This window comes from Lissotriton vulgaris, chromosome 8, assembly GCF_964263255.1.
Source record: "Lissotriton vulgaris chromosome 8, aLisVul1.2, whole genome shotgun sequence".
NCBI lineage: Eukaryota > Metazoa > Chordata > Amphibia > Caudata > Salamandridae > Lissotriton > Lissotriton vulgaris.
Window position 1 is genome coordinate 1306618766 of NC_141696.1, and position 12632 is coordinate 1306631397.

Genomic DNA, 12632 nt, shown 5'->3' on the forward strand with positions numbered 1-12632 from the left:
TTGATTCAGCAGCAGTCAGCATCAGTCAGCACCAATAATGCATTAATCTGCACACACCTTTCCCACTGCACCAATGATATGCCCCTTAAGCTGCACACAGATGTCAATCAGCACCAACACAGCATCATTCATACCACCACTGCATCATTGAATACCACTAGAGCATCACTCAGCACACCACAGCATCAAACAGCACCACCACAGCATCAGTCAGCACCACTACAGCCGCATTGATCACCAGCAGAGCATCCGTCGGCACCAATACTGCATTAATCAGCACACATCTCTCCCACTGACCCTATGATATGCCCCTTAAGCTGCACACAGATGTCATTCAGCACCAACACAGCTTCATTCATACCACCACAGCATCACTCAACACCACTAGAGCATCACTCAGCACACCACAGCATCAAACAGCACAACTACAGCATCAGTCAGCACCACCACAGCATCACTCAGCACCAATACTCCATCAATCTGCACACACCTCTCACACTGCACCTACGATATGCCCCTTAAGCTGCTCAAAGATGTCCTAATAGACTACAACTGTATCCTTCATGCTTTGTACTGCAGTTCTGGTCTTTCCAAACTGCACACAACTTTCACACTGCATCTCACTGATGTCTATGCTACATACAGATTTCACAATAAAGCTCACCTCACGCCATCAGAATGTACCTAGCTCTTCAAGTGCACCTCACACATTTCGCACATATTACACTCCACATACAATATGTTTGTTACAAAACAAACACACTTCCTAGTATACATTGCATTGGACACTCACACAGCACATAGCGATTACAATACTTTAAAAAATATTTACCTAATGCAACATACACCTTTAATACTACTACTTAGATGTATCTCTCAACCGCCACACAACTCACTAATGTATCCTTATTGTGTCCCTCACGCTTACATACAGCTCTCATATACACATTACATCAGGCCCTCACACTACAGACATATCTCTCTCCAAACCAAAAACAATGGAACATATTTAGGGAATAGCAGTAAATATCATGCCATTTTTGTTTTTGTAAAAGAACCAGCATAGCCAATAGGTCTCGCCCATGGGACCTTATAAGTGTTTAATCATGCAACAGTTAATGTTGTTGCACCAAGGATATTGTGCTGCATAACTAAATACTTATAAGGCCCCAAAAGCGAGACCTATTGGCTATGCCAATGCTTGTTTTATATGTGCTGCAGCATTCTGCAGCACACAAAGAAAGAGCAAAATGCCATTAATGATTGTTTATGTGCAGGAGGTGCCCCTTCCTGCACATAATAAGTCATTATGACCACATAACGCTGAGGATATTAGGCCATTTTTATGAACTAAACACGTTCTGGGATATTTAAGGGAAACATTTTTGTTTTCTGATTATTTGGCACTTTGCTCTGGAAGATCTGATGCTGTTGAACTGCATATACCTGCACGTTGCCAAAATAAAAATACAATCATTAAATTGCTATCAACATGTTTTATTCTTCAACCAATATGTGATTGTGATTGCTGTTTTGTTTGCATAGAGAAAGTTTCCTTAAACTATTCCTGAGAATCAGGATCAGGTCTAGAGAAGAATTTGCAAAAAAACATCCACTCATACTGAAGTCTTAAGTCACGATCATCTTCAAAATAATCTATTCTAAGATGGAATTTCCACATTCCGTAATAGGATGGGTCTGACCTTTAGCAGCACATTCTCCTAATGATCCATGTAATTTGCAAGCCATAGATTTCATATAGGCTAATTCATTTGTTCCATTTCGGCTGACTTACTAGTATTTTATTTTTCTCACTTTGTTCCTACTGTGCAGCCTATGTGCTAATACGAGAACTGGAACAATTCGATTCGCTGCCTAGCTTGTGGGTTTGAACAGGTCCCAGGTGGATTCTGTACAAAAACACTAGGGGGCAGATTTACAATAACTGGCACATCCCTGCATATCAGCAGGGATGCGCCAGTTATTGTGCGTCACGGCAGACACCTCTTGCGCCACCATGGATGCGCCACATTTATAATGCGGCGCACCATGGGGCAAGAATAGACAGATAATTGACGCATCTGCTGCCGTAAAGGTGAGGCATTGCTGGAGTTGCGTCGCAAGCTCGACGCAGCTCCAGCAAGGCTCGGGGTACCCCTATGCCTAACATGCTGCGTCAATCCTTACGCCTGCTTCAAGCAGGCGCAGGGTTTTGACGCAGCATGGCCTTAAAAGCGACTGAGTGAAATCTTGTAGATTTCACTCAGCCACTTTTAGGAGGCATTCCAGCGCAGAAATGCCCCCCCCCCCCCCCCCCCCCGGCACCGGCACGCCAACATGTGGCTCAGGGCTTTACAACGTGACGCAGCTCCCAGATGCATCACGTTGTAAATACCCCGCAGCATGAGTGACGCAACGGCGGCGCAAATGTGGCGTGCGGTGCTTGGAAATCTGCCCCCAGGTTTGTTAGTTGTTCAGCTTCATTCCACACTACCTATTTTTCTGCGACAAAGTGAACCTGACATTTGTAAAGTAATGTCTCACTAAGAAAGGCCAAAAGATGTTGCATTGAATCTCACACACTAGTAATTCCATTAGGTCACATCTCAGTTCACAGTTTTTCGCTACAAATATGCTTATCAGTCTTGGCTCCATCCTAGTAAGGAGAGTCCAAACCGAAACCCTGGTGCACCAGAGTGCAAGTAACCCAGACATGTCTTGGCATTTATGCTAGCAATTTACCAAATTTTTTGTCTACATTATGTAGGAAATCTGCCTTTTTTGCGTAGCCACCCTGGATTTTTTATCTTGGGCTGGACCTTAGCTGCTTGCTAGCATTAGATTTCTGTGAACTTTACCCATGCTAACCAATGGTAAAGTCCCTGTGTTCCCACTTTAGACATGGTCAAATGGGCATACTCCTAATTGCTATATTTAACTTGGCTATAAGATTCTAGTATGTGGTATAAAATGTGCCAAGAGCCTGGGAGTCAAATTTCTCTAGTTGGATTTAGCGCCTATTGTGCCGTCCATTACAGCGACAGTGCAAAAATGACTTCAGGCCTACCACTGCAGAACATGCACTACAGCCTTTTACATTCTAGTAGGCCATCCCTATTTGAGCCTTGTAGCCTATAAGGTAGGTTGCATGGTATTTAAAAGTGGGACATGTAGAACATTAATATTACTGTGTCCCTACAGAGACAAGGCCCTGGGAGTTATGTTCAATGTGGCAGACCTAGCGGTCCTATGTAGGAAGCTAGAGTGAATATCAAAAAATGCTAATAATGTATGTCAGGAATGAGATAGTGACATTTGGTTTGTAATAAAGGAAAAATTAACTTTTAGAAGGTTACCTTTTACCTGCCTGAATTTTCAGAAGACTGAAAATAGATTGAATAGGTGTGGAAAAAGTGAGAAATGCCTCCATGTGGCAAACAATAGGCTGACATTTGTAAAGTATCCCCAAGTGCTTTGGGGATGGGTTTCAATTGTTTTAAAGTTGTGGGACTAGATGTTCCTGTGGTTACCTATGGCAACAGATGCAAAGAATGCCTTTGTTGTGGTGGACTTGGGGATGATGTGATAGTTGAAGAGTTCTCTCTTTTAGTCTTTTTTACCTGATTCACAAAGGCTCTTTGCACAGGCAAGCCTGGTAAGTCACAGTGCACATCCTGAAACCTGTTTAAAACTTTGTACCACCACAACCCTCTACTATTGTTGATTACTAAGGGTAGGCCACATAATATTATCCCATCTTGGAAATTGCATGGGGAAGCTTTGCAGGATGCAGCATTTAAGTCCACATTCAGAGAAGTAATTGTTTTCAGAGACATAGAAGATACTGTGGGAGAATGTATAGAATGATTAAAGAGGTGAGGAAAACACTGTCAGGATGCTTTCAGGAAAGGTGAAGATGCTCAGAAGTTAAGCTAGCCCACATTACATTAGGGAAAGACTGAGCTGTCTTGACCATCAGTCCCACACCACTAGACTGCACTCTCAGAGTGACAAGCCTAGGAGATACTTAGCTGCTGTGCTCCGGTCTGAGAATGCTAGACCCGATTAGAAACCAAAAAGGATAAATTATATGCTACCAGCAAGATATCAATTTGTTTATCTGTGAACACTACTCATTTGTTCATGCCCAGCCACCACCAGCTCCTTACTCTGAGGAGAATGTGGAGTGTTTGCTAGTAGACAAGAAAGGCTCCTTCATGGAGGAAATGTCAGATACATTCTACCTTGCTGTGAAGGTGTTGAGGATTAGGTCCACAATTAGTCATTTGTGTAGGAATGGATACCATGGTGTATTATGTAGCAAAGATGACTACTTTCCCCAAGTTTAAGAAAGATTTTGAAATGTCTATCGTGTTCCAGTGTATTTTGGGCTTGTTTGTAAAAATGCTTTGTGTAAGCTGATAAGCTTGTCGAGATGTTTGGGCAATATAACATTTCTCATGATGATCTGTTACTCTGCACTGCATTTGTCCATAAACTGGGATAAAAAAATGTAAACATTCTAATTTAAGGGTCTTAACCTGTCGGTACACCCTGAGAATATATCAGGTTCCTTAATCTAAAAGCAACACAATAATTGCACTGTCCGATCTGCTAGTGATGCAAATAAACTGAATTCTGGCACTTTCAGCCCACTTGTGGCATCAGTGCAAACTGAATTATATTACCGTATTTTCCGACGTATAAGACGACTGGGCGTATAAGACGACCCCCCTACTTTTCTTGTTAAAATATAGGGTTTGTGCTATACTCGCCGTATAAGACTACCCCTCTTTCAACGCAATCACCACATCTTCAACCAATCTGCATAGCCATTTTGAGAATTTATTTTGGGTTTCTTAGTGATTCTAGTCGTCCTCCATGACATGAAGAGTAAAGAACTGTCCTGTTCCTATATATTTTGAATATGGGCATAGTCCTGTTGGTGCCCCATCTTGGTGTCTATAGTTTACCCGTTACCATATATTCTGTAGAATGGAACAGTCAAAGTGGAGGTGGTGTATAAGTTGTGACGTTGGCTGTACTGTCGGTAGTGGGGTTGCTCTCATACGGGACAATGGATGTTTATGATTATGGCACTTATTTATGTACCTTCATGAGGAAATTCCTACCCGTGATCTTGCTAGCATGTAGAGAGTAGGAAAGCGGGTGAAGGAGGTCTCTGGAGTTATCGTAGTTTATTGTACACACTCAAAGACTGAACTCAAACCAATTGTTTGTATAAACAATATTGCTTTAGTCGCAATTTTATTTTTAGAACCAAATAAAAAAACAGTCACTTATAAACATAAGGCTTTTTGTCATCAAACATGTACGGTAAACATAAAACAGTGCAAGTGGATTAAACTTTTCATAACTCCAAGCTATTTTTACAGGATTTGCTGGTGTGACAGTTTCCCTTTAAAAGCCTTCAAAATCCTCCTCTTCGTCATCTGATATCATAAGTAAATCAATGGGATCTTGTGGTACATTTGTAAAGCAGTCATCGTATGGATCTAATTCCGTATCAGATTGTGTGGTCTCGGCTTCCTCTTCATCTTGCCACGAGTAGTTGTCGTCCCCCATACCATCTAATGAATTTGATATGCCACACTTCTTGAAAGACTTGATGACTGTTTCTGCATCAATATCTTCCAAGCTTTTATGACAAACTTGCACAAAACATCCAACTGTGGAGCACGCCTGTTTCCTCCTTTTGTGATTGACTTTTCGCCACTAACCATCCACTCATTCCACTGTTCTCGAATGCGATCTTTAAATGCCTTGTTTAGGCACACATCCAGTGGCTGTACCAACGATGTCAATCCTGCAGCAATAACTGCTGCATCTGTTTTTATTTTTGCCAGCCTTTGCTTGGTGCTGGGAGTTAAATGAGCCCTGAACATATCCCACACCAGTAGACTACGTTTTTGAATAAGTCCACCTGGTCGCCTGCTCCATACACTATCAAGCCATAGCTTTACCCCTTCTTCATCCATCCAGCCTTTTTCATTCACATGTACAAAACAACCTACAGGAAACTTGAGTTTCGGCATTGTTTTTCTTTTAAAAATAATCATTGATCTCAGTTTGGCGCCATCAGCTGTGCATGCTAGTACCACTGTAAAACTGGACTTCTCATGTCCTGTTGTTTTTATTAAAATAGTTTATTCACCTTTTGGATGGACAGTTTGATTTGCAACCATATCAAAATTCATTGGCGTTTCATCCATATTTCCGATACTACTTAACGCATAGCCATGTTTATTGCGCTGCTGTATTACGTAGCCATGGAAACTATGTACTTTGGCATCAAGATCTGCAGGTAATTTTTGTGCAATTTTCGTCTTTTGCCTCAATACCAGATTATGCCTTTCCAAGAATCTAGTACACCAGGATACAGTGGCCTTAAATCTGTTGCTGTGATCTGGATTAGATTTGGCCCACTGAAGTGCAAACAAACGTATTTTATTTCGTGTCACTTCATAACCGCTTTGGCTATGCTCATTCACCATGTCTGCTACATGTTTTTTGAGTTCTGGCCAATGTGGGGTGCCTCTTTTTAATGCACACTTACCTCTTGGCATACTGCTTTCCAGTCCCGAACCATCTTTTCTGTTAAGTTTGTAACTGGCTTCATATTTCTTTCTTCTTGATGATAGGTTCTTGACTGTTAGCCATTTGCATACTGTACTGTATGTACTGGTGCTGTACTGTATGAACCGGTACATATACTGGTGCTGTGCTGTACTGTCTTCACCACCACATGTATCTGCTCACCAGATTGGCTGGTTGTTGTAAACAGGAAAGGCAGTCAATCACGGAAAGCGATGTATTGGTACTGGTACCGGTATCTCCTGTGCACACTGCATACAAACTCTGCTTGGATTTGGAGGTTTGTAGTTCCTCTCATGTTCTAAAACGTGTTGTTAGTATCATCTTTACTATGTGCTCACACTACAGGCCCTCTCCAAGCATCTCCTTTCATTATTAAACAGCCATGCAGAACAGTATAGTGTATTTCAGATCTATTATTCGTGTGTATCAAAAGAAGGTATGTAAGGATTCAACATCCGACCTAAAAAGAAATGCAGTGTGTTAGTGATTCCTCAGGAATGTAGCGTAATCACCCTTCTGAAATAACTACAGCAAAACATTACTTTATGTACTGTATTTTCCGGCGTGAAAATTCTACAGTCCCCTTTTTATGGCCATGAACAGAAGAGATCACGTACTGACGCTCCTCTCCTTCCGATGAACGCAAGATTTATGGCCACATCGGAATGAGAGAGAGACGCCAGATCAGCACATGTGCCCGCTGTGTGGATTGATTCCCGGGTAAGTTGGAGTGGGCAGACTTAGTCGATTAGGATGCAGCCGTTGAAGCGCAGGCTCTGATGTTTGCTGAGGGTTAATGATTTCTGCTCCAATTTCAAGTCGGTGGAGCGTTGTTTCCACTCCAAAAAATTTGGTTCCCAGCGTATAAGCCGACCCGACTTTCGAGAACATTTTAAAGGGTTAAAAAATCGTCTTATACGCCGGAAAATACGGTATATATTGTGATAAAGTGAAACAAAGACTGTTAATGTCTTGATGTGCTGCAGTAAGATTATAGTCCTCAATGCGTTCACCAGGGCCAATGTACGTCCATTTTTTGTGTTGGCTTTTCAGTTGTGTTAACTATTTTGCTTCTTGTTTTATTTTACAGCATTATTATTTACAGGGTTTGCTCTGTGCATGTTTGGATTATACAGCCTTATGCCTGTCGTGATTAAGGTCACTAGCGCGACATCTGTCAACTTGGGAATTCTGACAGCAGATCTTTACAGTCTCTTTTTTGGACTCTTCCTTTTTGGTTACGCGGTAAGCATAGAACATACTATATTAATGTACAAACGTTTGACTGATGTTCTCACTTCTCCCTTCCGTCTGTTTTTGCAAGGCTTCTCTTTGCTTCATACGTGGCGTGCTGTATGTGGTGGGCTTTATGGCAAATAGGAGCATTTTCAGGTGACCAAGCTTGCATACAGATCTTGTTCCACGTCAACTTTCTCAGGCTGTGAATCAGTTGTTTATTTCTGATATATTTGTTCATATACAAAATGCACATAAAAGGAATAAATGTCATATGCAACCTCAAACTTTTTTGATTCATGAAATGCTCACTTCTCTGCTGCTCCTCCGTGTCGTTCCCCCTGTTTCTTGGAAGGAGATGTGCGTCATGTCGTCAATCCTGGGATCTTGGCACACACTGTTATAGTTTTGTTACAATATATTGAAGCATTTTTCCCAAAGTGCTGTTGGAACATATACCCTACTAGTTGGTTTTCTCTTCAGTCCAGACTCCCTAATTACACATGCCACTTGCAGTTCCTGCAGCGTTTCTCTGGTGGACCTCCACAGACTGCCTTGTGAATTGATCCTAATCATAAGATGAACAATTGCAGTGTTATGAGAACCTTTTTGTCCCAGAGACCAGACTATACTGCTGCCTTTCCAACATTAGAGAGTACCACAGCAGTGGGTAAGTAACCCCCTTTTTTGTCAACAGTCTTGATGATCTATTCTTTTCAGTCAGAACGTTTGCTGGAAGTTACAGCAGTTCTCAGAAGTCGGCATGATGACCCCTACAGAGAGTCCCCCAAGTACTATTGTGGCTTGACATTGGGCGCAGTGCATTCCTCGCATTTGATTTGTCCTGAGGGGCGCATGTAACCTATAACTATTTCTTTGGAGTTTAACAGGAGTTACCATGACCCAATGTTTTAGTCACCAAAACTATTGACCTAAAAGGAATGGTAGTCTTTGTTGGGGCCTTTCAGGATTCCAATCTATAACCATCAAGAATTACACAGATCTCACACTGAGTTATCTTACTAACATGTGATAGTCATAGTCTGTCCTAGATAATAGCCACTGATACATATACACAATAAACATTATAGACTAGAATGTACATCACTTTGACTCGGTCAGTTGTCTAGGATCTCAGAGTGGTGACCTTCCTACTTCAGTCATTAGATTTTTTTTCTGATGAAACAATTTGAGCAGAAGTGCAACCAAAAGGGATATTAGCCGTGAGGTGTGTGTAAGGCGAGTGGCAAGTGAAGTATGAACATTTTGGATAGAGGATGTAAGGAAAATACAGATTTTGATAATAATGATGAGGAAGTTGAATATGTGTTGCAAGTTGTGATGGAGATGCTAAAATAAAATCACCTTATTGCTGGTGTGCACAGGATATAATTGGGAATAATAGCAGGTCTTAATTGTTTTTAACACTAACTTACTTCCAAGATGACATATTAGTGTATTTGAAGAAAACAGCGGATCATAATCCTGTGCTGAATAAAATATTGGGTACTTTGACAAGTAAGGGCATGTTACTGAAATGGAACCAGTGTAAGATTGGCGTTGAGAAAGTAGATTAGATTATATGTGTCTCCATATATTGAATGATGGAATAAAGCTTAAAGAGTGCATGGTGAAAGTTGTAAGAGGTTCCTTATCCTTCAAACATAGATCAGGTGAGATTGATCCTTCAAACATAGATCATGTGAAATTGTGTAGCAGGAATGTCACCACAGATGACTACAGGCTTCAAATCGTGTCATGCTTTTCAGCTGCAGATGCTAGTCATGGACCCTCAGGGCATTTGTCTGTGGTGTCTGGGTGCAAATACTCAGAGTCCTGTGACAAATGCTCCCTGATGCACCTGGAATGAAGGAATGGAAGGCCAAACTTTAAATAGCTGAACACACCTATCAACATTGCTCCCACAACAGTTCACCACCATCAGATAAGTCACAGTTGAAGGAAAAGTAAAGCCCTCACCCAAGAAGCATAAACGAGACTCCTCCATTTCCCTACACTCTCATTCACTCCCATTAACAAGAGAGGTAACATAGAGCCCATTCTGAATTTAGAACCACATCGCCCCAAGTTGCCGGGACCATCTTCCACTCTGCAGCAAGTGTCAATCTTTAGAAAAGTCATTTTTCAGATACTTAACTTTGCTTCTGTACCATGTGGCACACTTTCTGGCCTTGCAGGGCATCCAGTCGCACTTCTGTTGAAAAGCCCTCTCCTGGTGCCGACTGTCCTTGCATAGAGTCTTCTTGTTCTACCATTGCTCTGGTTCATACCTCTGCTGAAGCCCTCACCGGATGTTGCTCCAACTGTTCCACTACCAACTCTAGTGGCGGTGATACAAATTCCTTTTTGCACTAACCCCAGATTCAGATCCAGTGTCAGGAGTCTGCCTCATGTGACTACACAATTATTAAAGCTTGGCCTTGTGCTAAAGATGACTCCTCGGTGACAACACTTCCTCAAAACCAATATTTTGCTAGGATGAAAACTATTTTTGACTCTGATTTGGATGCTATCCAGGTACCTAAAGTGGTCCCACATGATGTGGAAAACGATGAGGAGGTAGAAAATGTACTCCCTGTATCTTATACTGATGCTGGCCTTAACCTGTAATTCAAGAATGAAAGTGCCTTGACACCTCCATCTGTAAGAGACATTTACTTGTAGATTCCTTACCTTTGAATTTTCCCCAGGCGTCAGACTGGATCTGGAGATTTTTTCTTTAGCAGTACCCCTGCGCATTGGTAGGTGACGCCGGTCGACTCCGTCGTGGTCGCTGGGATGATGTCAGTTCTTTCATTTTCTAAATCAGCCTAGCGCAGTTCTGGAGAGAGCTACTCCTTAGCCATTTTTTTGACTAGCCTTTTCGTGATATTTTGTCGACTTCTTTTAGAGTCTATTGATTCCTGGTGCGCGAGAGATGTCCCAACGTCGGACGGTTTCAAGCCTTGCGGGTCCTGTCACAAGATGATGTCCGTGATGGACCTGCACCTCGTGTGCTTGTGGTGCCTGCGGCGCGACCACGACCCGAAGTTGTGCTCCGACTGCCGGGCCATGCATCCGAAGACTTTGCAGGAGCGGGCCCGAAAGTTGCTGGAGGCCCGCCAGTTTGCTTCTCCTCCTGAACTGGGGTGGCAAAGTGAGCTAAAGAACGATGATGGATTCAACCCAGATCTGTGACCGGGTGTGAGTGTTTGAAAAGTTTAAGCGCTCTGTCCATCATCTTCTTGTGTTTGCTTTGTTCGCCCTAAGTTGGCAGGGTATGCCCAGACGTGGGTCCCTTGCTCACTTTGCCACTGGATTCAAGCTAGCCTGGCTGATGAGGGGTGTTACCCTGAAACTGGTCCCAGGATGCTTGTTTCCGGTCCACTGCCCAAACTGCTTGGCAGTTTGGACTGGACTGTCCCCATAAGGAACAGGGTCAACACTGATTTGCATATGGCTGGGTATGAACTGGGGTGGCAAAGTGAGCTAAAGAACGAGGATGGATTCAACTCAGATCTGTGACTGGGGGCTAGTGTTTGAAAGTTTCAGCGCCCCGTCTATCATCTTCTTGTGTTTGCTTAATTCAGAATGCTGACAGATGCCCACAGAGCCCTCCATAACCAAGGACCAGCATACATCAACTACCCCCCTGAACCTTTACAAACCTTCCACATACCTGTGCTCTGGCTCCCTCGCCCCTGCACAGTCTCCAGAATCCGCCGAAGCCTCAGTGGAGGAAGAGCCTTCTCTGTATTCACCGCCAAGTCCTTGAACAACTCTATCTCCAAACAGCGCCTTGCTTCTGGAATTGAGAAAGGGACTCAAGATTGGGCTTTTCGACTAATCTCAGCAAAGCACCTTGCATTTGGATACCCTCGCTGGTTATTAGCAGCGAGGGTCGGCAGCATATGCTGGTCGGCAACATTTGACACCGTCTCCCACCCCGTCCTCCTCGACCGTCTCCAGGTTAAAGGCATTCAAGGCAAGGCCTTGGAATGGCTTGCTTCTTTCCTGTCTACTCGGACACAGGCAGTATTCACCCCCCCCTACACCTCTGACAGTCGCCCGCTTAGGTGGGGAGTCCCCCAAGGCTCCTCATTAAGCCCCCTTCTGTTCAATGTTTATTTCTCCCCCCTGGCCGAGATTATTGCCCAATCAGGAACAAAGGCTACTTCATACGCTGATGACATCCAGCTCCTGTTCTCCTACGACAACCCCTCTCAAACCACCTTTGATCCATTAGAAGACTGCCTACGCAACATCGCCCGATGGATGGACAACAACTTCCTCCGGCTTAACGCCGGAAAAACCGAGGTCCTCTTTTTTCACCAGCCCTCGCCACTGGACTCCAACCTCTGGTGGCCGCTCAACCGGAGTATGCCCCCTTTACCAAAGGAATCAGAAAAAAACCTAGGGGTTAGATGGGATTCCAGCCTCTCATTCCATAAACAAGTTCAGACGGTGTCCGCTGCCTGTTTTTCCAAAATCAGTATGGTGACAAAATTCATCAATTTCCTACCCAGCAACACCAGGAAAACAAATGTCCAGGCACTGATCACTTCCCATTTGGATTACACCAATGGCCTGTACATAGGACTGTCCACAGGCCTCTACCATCGTCTCCAGACAGTGCAGAATGCTGCAGTACGGCTGGTCTGTGGCATTTCCCTCCGTGAGCACTTCTCGCCACATCGGCGGAAACTACATTGGTTACCAATTCAAAAAAGGGCAGAATTTAAAGCTCTAACTCTGGCCCACCGTGCTGTAAAGGGAAA

General features: G+C 43.3%; 1 protein-coding gene across 3 annotated transcripts in view; it reads left to right on the plus strand.

Annotated features, from left to right (window-relative positions):
- SLC35F2 (solute carrier family 35 member F2) overlaps nucleotides 1-12632 on the plus strand; it is a 322015-nt gene that overhangs the window by 268082 nt on the left and 41301 nt on the right. For all 3 annotated transcript variants that reach the window (XM_086935238.1, XM_086935239.1, XM_086935240.1), the window contains exon 7: nucleotides 7709-7863. In XM_086935238.1, coding sequence (XP_086791364.1) covers nucleotides 7709-7863 — 155 coding nt within the window. The remainder of the gene's footprint in view (nucleotides 1-7708; nucleotides 7864-12632) is intronic.